At 34.4% G+C, this 13,844-nt stretch overlaps 1 protein-coding gene across 1 annotated transcript in view; it reads right to left on the minus strand.

The window, feature by feature from the left end:
* Window positions 1-572: 572 nt before the first annotated feature.
* The window catches only part of LOC145690331 (heat shock 70 kDa protein cognate 4-like), a 128,356-nt gene continuing 115,084 nt past the window's right edge, over window positions 573-13,844 (minus strand). Inside the window, exon 3 of the mRNA XM_081765117.1 lies at window positions 573-2,511. Within this exon, the coding sequence (XP_081621243.1) occupies window positions 1,168-2,511 (1,344 nt within the window). The 3' untranslated portion in view covers window positions 573-1,167. The remainder of the gene's footprint in view (window positions 2,512-13,844) is intronic.

Consider the following 13,844-nt stretch of genomic DNA (forward strand, 5'->3'; position numbering starts at 1 on the left):
ATGGCGAGCCGCGTTTCCACTCCAGCTAGCAAAATGCTTAACATTATTCAAATTACCCCGCTGTACTCTATTAATACCTGAGCAATTTTAACAGATTGATCTGAGTAATTGTTACAAAATAGTAACATTTCAAAAACGCACAGTAAAAACAATTTTTGGCATTAGAAATAAAAATTAAGAGCGACTCTAAACCAATACTTCCACTTTTATCTAAAATTATATGGTGCATTTTCAACTCTCCTGATTCAAAGTGCAGCGATGGATCTGTATTCTCCAGTCAGCTAACTCCAACTGTTACTCGTTACAAGTTCAATGAGGAAATGGGTAAAAGTTAACAGGTACTGGAGGCTGGAAAAGGACGCGGATAAGAAGAATTAAACAAGTAGCAGCAATAATAAAAATGAGTGGTACAGAGGTATGAATGACAGAGGTAAACAAGATGGTCTAACTTACTTAGAACGTTATCCGAAAATCCTAATTATTCACTAACAAAAAGGGTTCTGTGGTTTTCAGTTTAGAATAAGTTAGTGTAGTAGGTTCAAATATTATAGCGGAAGATTCTTTAATTAAACAACTCGGAAATTACATTAATATTTAGTAGACATTAATTACATGAATGTGCAGAAATTACATTAATAGATTGGTTGTTCAACAATGTTTAACTAGTTTTTAAGATATACACTGAAATTTTACAGTATTTCTTGCTATTGATATTTTGGATCATTGGGTTATCAACGTTGAACATGAGATGTGTCATGTATGTTTGGCCGGAAGAAAATGTAGTCAGACAATATTGTTAGACGGAAAATTTGCTTAGAAAGAGAAGAGAAGAACTGAAGAACGTTGTCGATTCGATGATTTCTAGTCGCGCACTAGCGTGTATCGTCAAGTATTTCCATCACGTGTCCTTGTACTCTTAGTCAAACCAGTTTTAGTCATTTTCGAGAGACGTGAGAATGAATATAACGATTTTCTTTTATTTTAAATAAAGCTAAAAATGAAACATTACTTACTTTAAACATATATTTCGAAAGAAATATATTTTAAACATATAATTTGATAGTCTTATTCCGTGGCAAGTGCTTTGTAAATTTAACATATTAAAATATAAATGTATTAATGTTCGTGGAACACAATGAAAATGAGAATCTCCATATTTCGTAATTTTTAAGACAGAGAGCAAAGAAAACTTCTTTGGGATTTTTTAAACGGATTCGGATTAGAGACATGTCTTTCATAAAATTTTACTAATATAGGGTTAAATAACTCTTTAAGCTCGATTTGCTTTTCTTCCATTTCTTCTTTCGTAAGAAATTGATTTATTTGAAGCCAATGAAAAGTAGCATCGCATTTTTCGATTATTAGATTCATGTCGCGTTGAGATATATTTCGCCTTCCTCCTTCTTCCTGAATGGTTCTCTTTGTGTTGCAACAGTAATTCTCCAGAGCATTCTTAACTGCACACTTTTCCCTGAACATTTTGTCATCAAGCTTGAATCTTTCAGCTTCAGAAATCATTTTATCAATATCTTCCCTGGAGAAACTATTTCTATCGCTCGTAATAGTAATAGTATTACTCATCCCAGTTGAATTTTCAACAGCGGTTACATTAAGTATACCGTTTATATTAATATCAAATGTTACAAAAATCTGCGGTTGACGCATTGGAGCTGGTGGAATATTTGAAAGGCCGAATGTGCCGATCAAGTAATTATCTTCTACTCTGACACGTTCACCGGCATAGACCTGAACCATTACAGTAGTCTGATTATCTCTTGAGGTGCTGAAACATTTAGTTTCTCTTGCTGGTAATGTCGTATTACGAGGAATAAACACTACTATGACACCGCCGGCAACTTTAATACCTGTTGAGAAAGGGGTCACATCAACGAGAACCAAATCTTGTATTTCTTCAGATGTGTCTCCACCGAGTTGTGCTGCTCGAAGACATGCTCCATAAGCAATTGCTTCATCAGGATTTATGTCTTTGTGAAGCTGCTTTCCCTCAAAAAAGTGTAGAATCATCTGTCTAACTTTTGGAATTCGACTAGATCCGCCTGTAAGAACAACCTCTTCAATGTCTCTTTTCTCAAGTTTGGCGTCGATCAAGCATTCCTTGATAGGATCCAAGATTTTATCAAGATATCCCATGTTGAGACTTTCGAAACGAGCTCGAGAAATTGTGCTTTGGTAATCTTCTCCACAATACAAGGAGTCGACACTTATTGGCGTATTTATTGTCAAATCAGAGGACAACATACGCTTAGCAATTTCGCAGGCAGTGTAAAGTCGACGTAATGCTCTTTTGTCTTGTGTTATATCTTGGCTGTGGTTTCTCTTGATTTCTTCAATGCAATGTTTCACCAGGGTATTAGTTAAATCCTCTCCTCCAAGATGCGAATTACCTGAACTTGCTTTAACTTTGAATTCTTTACCTTTTATTGTAAGAATAGATACGTCCAAAGTTCCTCCTCCGAAATCAAAGATCATGACGTTTGTCTCTTTTTGAAACTGAAAAAAATCAAAATTTACTAGACGTTAAATAGTTTTTATAATTAATTGATATACATTATACAAATTATGCAGAAAATTATATTCTAAAAAGCATTCATGCATGAAAGTTATGCATTGTGTAAAGTTATTCTTAGTGCAATTTGCTAAAAAAAAAAAAAAAAAAAAAAACACTGTAAATGCCAAAGAAAAGAATCACTTCTATCTGGCAACACTAAACAAGAAATTGCATCATCATGAAGCAATCATACAGTCAGTACAAGTTTATGCAAAATTAGCAGAATTGTATCACATCCGCTATGACTGTAGATTCTTATTCTCATACATAAGCATCGTTCAAAAAGTATTCATCATAACGTCATCATGATAACTTGTTTACAGTTTCTAAGCGCATCTGATATGCTAAAGTCTATTACAAATATTACTACTTTATAGCAGAATGCACCTTATAGAATATTATCCAGCCAAATCATTTCTACAGAGTTAAGATTACTAGCAACTCTTGAAAACGATTAAAACATTATTCATAAAATAATAAGAACTATTAATTTTCTTAAACACAAGCTCTGTATGTTTATTCTAAAAAAGGATTAGTTTGATGGGGTCATCAATTCCGATTTACTACACAATCCCTTGAAATTTAATGCGTAACCTACTCTGTTCAGACTTTTAAGGAAATAGGAAATTATTCAAGAATTAAAGAATTTTTAATGCACCTGATTTAGTGAAACTTAATAAAAGATGACAGGAAATACTAACTTTTGAATACTAGTGTACCTAACAGGTTCTATATTTCGCGAGATTTCTATGTGAATACCACTTAGTTACTGTATGTGTTGATGTTTTTAGTTGATCTGTCTAAAGAAATTTAGTGGTGTAGTGCTTTGTCTAAACAAGTGAGACATTCAGTTCTGCTTGTTTTAGGAAAAATAGTCTAATTTAAATGATGATAGACAACAAAGATACCTAACCCTGTAAGTTCGAAGTACTCCACTGAGCCACCTTTAATAGAAAATTAAATATATGTATAATAGACATTATAAAATAGACATACACTAACTAAATAATTCTCTATGTAGGGATTACAAATGTTTAGTGGATCTGTTTTTATGTTCATTGGATCTTACAACATCACTACGACATTCCATTTTAATAACAACGATCATTTATTTTACTTTGCCAGCATGACATAATCAACATTCAAGGACTAGCAGTTTCATACATGATGAAATCATTTGAGCAAGAGCATTCTAGTTGGAAAGATGTGTACTGCTAACGTTAAAGTTTATAAAGAATTCTTGTTAGCCAACATTCTAAACGAAGAATGTAATTATTGATATAAGTACTATCTTGCTTGAATCTGTCCTAAAATTTGGGAAAGCAGAAGTGTTTGGTGTGCAATTGGACATTGAGGCGTGGAAACATTACTCTAGTTGACCGTAATAGTGATTATTTTCATGCTGAAGAGGATGTGACAATTGTGAAATTATTAGACACAAAGAATGAAGTGGTGATACGTACGTACTTATTGCTAGAAAATTGTGTTATACGTAAGAAAAGTACATTGCATGTGCCTCGCAATGTTGTTTACCTGTTACAAACTGAGCGGAACAAATTAACAAGTTCATTGTAGTGTCTGAAACATTCTGTTAAAGTGTGTTACAAGACAAGCATATTTCTAAAAATGTATTGAAAAATGTGTAAATTATTTAATTTATCGTTGTGAAGCTTGTCAACATCGTTCTTGAATACACATATGCATTAATAGACAGTTTATTTATGACAATATAGACATTGGTTTTCCACTTATAGATATTGCCATAAACTAGAAAAGGCTACACTTCGAATTGAAATAATACGCTCAATACAAACTGTATAAACAATAAATATTCAAATGTTTTAAATGACATGGGTATACGTGGTTAACCAACCAGTGTGTATGTGTTTATAGACAAGTAAGATATAAAATTAATTTATGTTTTTCATTTCATGTCCAACCAAAAGGTATCATAAGTAATTATATTGTAACAACGGTCGTGCTACAATTTTGCTGATGCTGCGTAAACTTCTGACATGTATAATTGCATGATAATTATATAATTCTTGTTTAAAGTATTGCCAGATATTTTGTTCTAAACTGTTCCGATTCCTTAGAAATGATTATCTTCCGCAGCATGTAATTTCCACCGAGTTGTAGATTTTCAGATAGTGAAACATTTTAAATGAAATTTACAAACTAAAATTTAAAAAAAATTCTTATACAAGTGCAAAAATTTTCAAACTAAATCATTTAGTTGAAAATTTTTCAAAATCTTTCAGTGAGTAAAAGAAATTTCAAACTTGAAACAACATGTTGAAATAAATTTTAAAAAATGAACAAAAGTTTTCAGAAAATAAAATTTTAAATGTAAATTTGAAAGTGATAGTTAAAAGATTTTCAAAACCTAAACGAGTGCAAGAATATTTTGAACTGTAAAAAATCAATTTTTCAAAAACTTTTAAAGTGTGCAAAAGTTTTAAAAATTGAACAAATAAACAAAGAAGTTCAAACAAAAAATTGAAAAAGTGATAAAAAATTTAAACATAAAGTTTCTAAAACTTCTTAAATGCTCAACTAATCCAATTGCACCAAGGATAGTTTTCCACTAATGACCTTAGACTATAAGTCATAATCTACAATCCTAAGGGTCAACACATTTTCAAACTAAAATTTAAGACTAATCAAAAGAATTTTAAAAGAAATTATTCAAAACACTTTAAAACTTTAAAACTAAAGTTTCAAAGTGATCAGGTAATAAAATTGTACCAAGAAAAGTTTCCGACGAATGACAGACCTTAACTTGTGACCAGCGGCGCAAATCCGTCTTCATCATTGGGGGAGATGGGTAAAACCGTCCTTATATAAATATATAAATATATATATATATATATTAAGGTTTTGAAAGTTTTGAAACTAAAATTTAAAAATTAAACTCTGATTGAAAAATTTCAAATGAAACTTTGAGGAAACTGTTTCATAAAATTTCGGAAAATTTTTAAAAATGTTTTAAAAGTGATTAGCTGATCAGATTACATCAAGAATAAGTTTCCACTTATAATGTTAAGACAACGAATTTCATTAACGTTCAAAGTGTTAAACTGATATTCTTTTATATTTATCGGTTTTAATATTAAAGCATCAGGTTCAACATCCTACTGATCTTGAGTTTCCTTAAATTTCAAGTGTTACGATTATATGTTAGGCCAACATCCTGAAATTTGAATTCTGGAAATTTTTACATATAAAAGGATACATGTTATACCATTCAAATTTACCCGAGTCTTAGAGAACAACTACTAATTATTATTTTTTGTCGATTCCAAAATTTAAGGGTGGGCTAAATGTACTCCTCCCGAAATTTACGAAGAATGTATTGAAGTACTCTTTTTCAATGAAAGACAATGGGACTTTGCGTTCATATGATTATATGCTCTCGCTCCTTGACCACCTATGACGTCATCACGAAATCTTTTTTCCTCTGTTACTCGCTAACGACTGAACGTATCGCGAACAAACAAACACCATTCCTTTTAGAATTTTCAACTCTACAAATGGAAATAAATTGTAAAAAATGCATTTCTAAGTCGAACTGTTCCTTTAATGACGCGCCGCACATAACGCCAAAGCAAATGATGTTCGGGTGTTCTGTGCAGTTGTGCTCCGAATGGAGTCGGACTTTTCCTGTGACACCAAAGAAATGTTACATATTTCGATTTTTACTAGTCTGGACGTCTTTCGCAAACACATGCGTAACATTAACCCGCACGCATATAGTTTCGATGTTCAGCCATTGAGTGAGAAGTAGCGCTTGCGTTCATCGATTGTTATCAACACTGAGTGTTCGGTGGAACAGCACAGATCCTGATTATCATACTCGACAATTTTTATATTGTCCGTTTACAGATTGAAACTTTAAGTCAGACAGTAAACTAGATCCACTGTACATGTGCCGATTCGCAAACTCATTTTTCATCCACCATACCAGTGTTTTCGGCTTCCTTTTTTATGTATGATGAATAAAAATAGCTAGAAGCAGCCAACTTCGTAGAGGAAGACTCTACTAAACTACCTAGGAAAAGACTCGACAGATGAAAAACATGATATGTTACGCGTTGCAATTCGGCCCGACTGTCTACACTTTTATGAATTCCCGTACTGTGAATAGAACATCATAACATCGTGTCGCACATCCCACTGTACGTGTTACGTTGTTGTGTACGGGTGTTGTTACAAGTCTGGTCAAAAATTGAGTATACTTTCGTCCGTCTGTCCGTTATTCCGCACAAATAAATCTTGAACGAAAGCGAATTTTGAATTCTATCTTTTTGCAATATATATAGCTAGAGCGATTATTTCGGCGAGGTCGTGAATGGGGTCAATCTGTCATGGGTAACGGTGACTTTATCGATATTCCATTTGCTATTATTGAAACAAAGTAGTAGAAGTTACACATTGCACCGTTAGGGGAAAGTAAACACACTTCAACGGTTGACTTCTACTAGACGTAATTAAAATTTCTATTTAAGACTTTAATAACTTAGCTTTTTAACAGGTTAATATTGTACCTCAAGTTAACATCTACACTGAGAAAAAAAATGTAGGTGGCGTACTTAAAAAGATAGGTTACATGCGTAATTCCTGTAGTTTTTGGACTTAACGTACAACAGACGTATAACTGAAAACGCATGTTTTATAATAATTTCTGTATAAGTGTTCCATCTATACATACTTTCCGTATGAAACAATGTAGGCGGTCAGGATCTCGCATACAAATGGACGTATATAATATATAGCTGACGAAGGTAACATAAGTATATGCATGTGATATACGGAAAACTGTTAAATGTCAGACATCCTGCAACGGCGTGATGTAACACCTAAGGACAGTGCCTATGTAGCATACGGATAACGTATGCTCCGTACTGATTTCTATAGTAAGCAAGAGGATACCGTATATTTGTACAATATACCGCTGTCCGGAGAACGGATTTTTCTCTGTGTAGTAATTTCGTTCCACGTATTTTCTTCTAAATGCTGTTCTAAATAATAAGAATGATTTTTTTTTCGAAAATTAGACAAAGTACAAACCTCAACTTCGGTCACCAATAACTCAGCAACGAAAGGCAGGAACAAAGTAAATATTTCACATATAACACCGTGATTCGGATTAGGAGGTCAGAAGAAAACGTGTTTCTAAAAGCTAAAGATGCTTAGAACTTTTCCAGAGGAGAAAAGAAAGAATATCATATGTATTCGACAAGTCTACAGAAGAGTTCAGAAGAGCAATATTTAAACAAGATAGTGTTTTAAGATAATCCTGTTGTTTTTCTAAAAGAGGTACTTAGTAAAATAAAATAACCTGTACTACATATATTGCTTCATAGAGATATAGGCATTGCTCCCTCTCCCTATTGTGGGCCACGGTGATGTTTTGGTCATATATTTTATACAGGGTTTGCCATCATTCAACGGCCGAGTACACAATATTGTCACTCTAGAATTGCACAAAGAAGCACCTAACACATAAAGTAGTGTTACCGCTTCCCTAACTAGACTCTATTTATCCTAATGCTCATCCAGACCAGCGGCCCCTTTTTAGGACCAACACACAGTATACAGATGCCAAGATCAGACAAGAAACTATCAGCAGAAATGACACAGTAAGAAAAATCTATATCAATACACGACTACACCCCTGAGATAGGGAGAAAAGAAACCCCACAGAAGACAAAATACTCCATGACGAATATAGTGACCCCAAACCAACAGAAATAATACCAAGCGAGAATCAGTTAGATCCAATCGAATGGCTGCAAATTGTATTACTGAAGATCATTAGAATAAGCAGGATATTTAACACATTAGAAGACGTAGAAAACTTTATATATATAACGTTGGCTCTGAAGGGAGGCTCAAACTTAGGATCTCGGGCTAAAATACTGGGAAAGGATCAAAAGAACACAGAATTCACACAGGAGAAAAAACATCGTAAGAAGACCTAGATTAACAGAAAAGATTAACAATAAAAAAAGATTAACATTCACATGTGTGGTCCGATGAATACCTATTAACATACAAGATAACAAAATAAATCAAGACCCCAAACTGAGAGGTGAAATTCACAAATGTAGTAGCTACGTATCCACTCTGAAAAAGAATGAACACCACTAATCAGACCCTTCTTTGAAGGTGCCAAAGAAATGAACAAACTAATTGAGTATAGAACAGGATGCAGATAGAACAGTACAGTCATCGAGAAGCGAAGCGAGAACCATGCCATACTCCTCGCTAATCAACCCAGGCACTTGAAATACAGATGCATAAACAAAAGAGTATGCAAACGCGGCGAATCACAATACATATGAATGCAGCAGACCTATCCAACAGGACAACAGATACCACCAAAAATACTAATAGACAATGAATTTACTTAACTATCAGATTCCGGCCGTTATCATGACAGGCGTACAACACCGGTCAAAAAGAATAAACAAGCGTTGCGACAATTGACTAGAAATCCACATCAGATATTAAGTGGACATTAAAAACTTCCGAGTGCAACATCAACAAACAATTCCAATGGACAACGACTTTCATTGCAGTATCAGAATAAATTTCCAACAAATAACAGCCCAGAAGCCCTTAATAGAGCAACAACAAAATTCTTTAGCATTGAAGTCAATGTAATTGTGACTGCTAAATTTTTTTTCTAAAAACACGCACTAGTACTACCCATCTTCTTATTATAGGAACAACCATTCGTTGCCCTAAGAAGACCTTAACTTTTATATAATTTGCATTTCGGACTTCCATTCCAATTATAACCAGTCGAGCAGGTCCGGATATCATGCGTGGAAGTAGATTCACAGCATTTAACAGTCATAACAATAATAATACAGATTCCAAATCTCGGTTCCAAAATTTTAATGCTTATTTCAATTACCAGGATAGAAGAGCCATATTACAGCTGTCTGCTTTTAAACGATCCGGATTGTAGGATACACCAGTTATCTCACCACTTTACTTCCTACAGCCAGTATATATATTATTTCAAGACAACGACGTATTTCCACATGACTGCGAAGCTTTATAAACAATGGCTAAGAACACATATAAAACATCCGTAACATCGATCTCGTGTTAGTACATAGGCTGTAATATTAGCATTCTAAATTCCGGAAAATCTATATTATTTAATAAAATAATTATCGCATACAAAATCAAACTTAATAATTTTACATTGGGAATCAACTGGGATACGGAAGTAGGCGGGGCTAGGCTCTTAGCAATTCATATTATGGTACATTTCAACGATATTCCACAAACACATCTTACCCTTTATATTTATTTACTGCAGAAAAGAATATAATTTTCAATATTTTTATGACAGTTCGATTAAATAACTCTTAAAATTACTTTAAACGTCAAATTAATTCGGTTTTACATTTACCAACTTTCACTGTTGGTTTATGTAGACATTTAGTGTATATCTTTCAATCGATCAATAATTAGAAAAAGATAAAAATGCATGTATACAGAATTTAAAGCATTTTCCGCCCAGTGATTCATTTAGTATCCCAGAAAACTATAATTCAAAGACTCGTTTTAATAAAAAAAATGTTTTGTAAATTAATATTAACGTATTAAAATTAGTAACAATAAGCTTAAAATTAAATGAACAAGTATTTAGAATAACATAAAACAATCAATAATCACAATGTGAACCAAAACAAATAAGATTTGAAACGATCGGTTTTCAGATCGTTACATAATTCCGACAACTATAAGATAAATGTATATATCAAACTCAAAAAAGATAAACGCTCAAAAAGGAACAGAAGAAGAATTAATGAACACCCAAGGACGACTTAGTTTCACTTGCAAACTGATGAAAACAAGATGAGCACAATGTACCAAGAAGACGGCCAGATTTTCATATTTAGAAAACAACAGATGTCCCATTAACAATGTATTCCGAATTTACAGGTATTTTAACAGACTAATAATTTAATATTAATTTATTGAACAGAGTAACAAATATCTTCACATATTTTTTGTCATTTCTTCCCAGTATGGTTTTGTTATGTAAATTGCCTATGTAAGCATGGCTAATTATGTCTTTTTCCTGGTTTCCTTCTTTCTGTCCTTGCATCACAGCTGCAAAAGCAAAAAATCTCGCGCTTTCCTATATTTATTCTTTCTTTTACAACTACTGTATCAATCTCAGACTCTTATGTAAATGTCTTCACATAGATAGAAAGCGCAGCCCATACCTACTGACATGCGCTTTAGTTTACTAATAGCAAGGAGGAGAAGCATGTTGACGCTTCACTCACTGTCAGAGGTGGACATTCCTGAGTCCCTCTTGTTTTTAGCTTTCCTGTTCACCTTTTTTTCGGTCTCTCAAGAGTAGCGGTCTTAACGGATAGCTCCTACAATCTACAAGATGAGATAGCGAAGAGAAAAAAGTATACATAACTGTGGTAATAATGATTTAGCTCCCTCTGCTAGGAAGATAACCAGGAAAAGAGGGATGTTCAGCAACAGTGACATCAGTTTACTCCCTGATGCAGATAGAGAAGGGCCAAAAGTTAAGAAAGCTGCACCCACAACATTCCTCGTTGGTCATTCCTAGTGGAAAATAAAGATCGTCTTCACCGTGGTGGCCTCCCAAAATAGTCATAGTGACTTTTGACACTCAGTGTTGTAAATCCTCTGGAGACAGTCGCCAGTAAAAGGCGTTTGTTTCCTTCACTGGGATTTTCAGCCTCACTCGCTCGACAACACAAGTAGATTGCGCCTTCTAAGGACCAGTGTACACAACAGAATACACAACCCAATCCAAGAATCCAAACACACAGGCTCGTTATAAGTAGAAGAGAAAAGAGAGACGATGAGAACGGAATAGCCACTACATCAGCATTCTTTCCTCTGAAGAAAATATATTTAGAAGCGGAAGATACAGCAGAATGTTGAGAATTGGCGCTATCAAGAACACATTTTAACAGGACTCCGGATAAAGTATTCTTCTTGCTGGTTAGGTTGTTGTGTACCTATAGGTCTCCGTCTGCAATGCTTATGGCGTTAAAGTGGATTTGGAAAATTGTTTTGAAAGCTTTTCGAGTTGCTATGGCGAGTGTTTGTTGTTTATGTGAAGGTTTCTATGGATGGAAGCCATTGCATTACATCTTCATTGATTTTTCTATTGCCTATTGGATTTTGTGTTTTATATTAAAGTTGCTTGTTTCCTGTGGTGTGAATTCTTCGTTGGGAAGTTGTGTTCATTGTTTTAGTGGGAAAGGATGGCAGGGTATATGGGAGATTGTGTGGTGCCAAGCCTGTAGCTCTAACAAGGACCAGCGTTGTCCTCTTTGGAAGTTAATGCTTATGTTTGGATGCTGCACACCCTCTTCAGGTTTCCAACTTCGGATTTACTGGAACAACAGCTGCTTCCTGTACAATATCCCGTGTTCTTTTACGCAGCACAGAAACACTTGTTGATTGGAAGACTGTATCTATATGAGTGTGAGTTGCCACATCTGTAGCAAACTTTGGCTTTACTGTATTGGTATTTGGAATGGCCATAGGAGTAGAAATTTCATAAGGGTTGTGATCTTGGGTTATGACGAGAAGCCTCCACTTTGTGTATTCTCTGCTGTATCTTGATGCCTCTGGTTATGAGCTTACTCTCTGCTGTCGGGTCAGTGAAGAAACATTTGACCAGTGGTATGGAAACCTTGCTGGGCGCTTAATATTTGTAAATGCGATTTCCTAACTTGGACTGTCAGTTAAATCTGTCTGTGGGCATACATCTATAATGACACCCGGTAAATTATAACGTCCCTCTTGCTGCGAGGGCAGCGTCTTTTTCCTTCCGGTGATAAAGATTTGAGGCAGAAGTAAATGGGCATTTTAGGGTCCTAGGTTGGTGGCTCTCATAAGGACCGGAATCGCTTTTATCTTCGAGCAACGAAAGGAGACAAGAAAGTATGATGATCGTGAAAAAATCGAATTCGAAATTTCAACGGATTTGCACATTTCATGGCCTATACATACCGAAAAAGTGATTTTTCAACATCTGACTGTCTGTTCGTTTCGATGATCATTAGTCTAGAGACCATACTGTTCAACATATCGAGATCAAATTTTAAACTTAAGGTGTTACGTGATTCTCCAGAGAGTTTTTCGAATTTTCTTCCCGTCCCTAAAAGTAAGGGAAGTATGCCGAACCGTGAAAATCAAAATTTGCGACTTTCTCAAAAATGACGCTTACAATTTTGTTCATATTTCATAAATTAAAATTTCAATAACAACTCTATACTGTGGTTTAAGCCATATCTGGGAAAAATTGAAAAGGGGTAGTTTACTCTTGGGGTTAATTTTTTTCGGACAGTTTTTTTTAATCGACTCAGGAGATTTTGTTCATACTTCATAAATAAACATTTCGTTAATGACTTGACAATATGACATAACTCATTTGTTTGAAGACATGTACAAGGGGTTCTTTTTTGGGGTGTTTTCATGATAATATGGCATAACTCATTTGTCCTGAAAAAATCTACAAAGGGTAGTTTAATTTAGAGGGTGAGTTGGAAGATTTTCTCAAAAACAACTCATGCGATTTTGTTCATATCTCATAAATAAATATTTCATCAATAACCCTATAATGTTGTCTAAATTACCTCTAACGAATAAATTTACAAGGAGTAGTTCACTTTTGGAGGGATTTTTAAAAAAACAGTTCTATGAAATACTTCTCTAATTTTATTTTATATACAGATATTTCATCAATAATCCCAACATATTGAAACAGTCATTTTCTTATGGAAAAATCTACAAAAGGTAGTTAGTTTTGGGTTGCGTTTTCTTTCGTTGAAAATTTCCGAAAACAATTTATATTTTTTTCGTATTTCACAAGAAAATGCTTCATTAGTAACTGCAGCACACAGGATTTAGTTAGAGAAATTGAAGCGAGAAATTTTAGTGTGGTGGTCCGTTCTTTTTAATCTGTTTTGGAGAGTGCTAGAGTATTCCTGGATTTGGCAGTTGTCAGCATCTCCTTCTTTATTGCTGAGAGAGGAAGAGTGGAGAGGGATCGGGGTAGGCTGTGAGACCTCTGTTCCGGTTTAGATTCGTTGTTTACTGTGTGGCTGAAGAAGAACGCCCCAGGGCCCAACTCCTCTCTTGGGAACTGAAAAAAGTATTCCTAATTTGAAAAGGAAAGCTTCACACTGTCTATGTAGTTTACCCTGGGAAGCCGGAAAGGTACTTGATCCCCAAACCGTTCCTTCAT

Source organism: Thermobia domestica, chromosome 7, assembly GCF_964235325.1.
Source record: "Thermobia domestica chromosome 7, izTheDome1.hap1.1, whole genome shotgun sequence".
NCBI lineage: Eukaryota > Metazoa > Arthropoda > Insecta > Zygentoma > Lepismatidae > Thermobia > Thermobia domestica.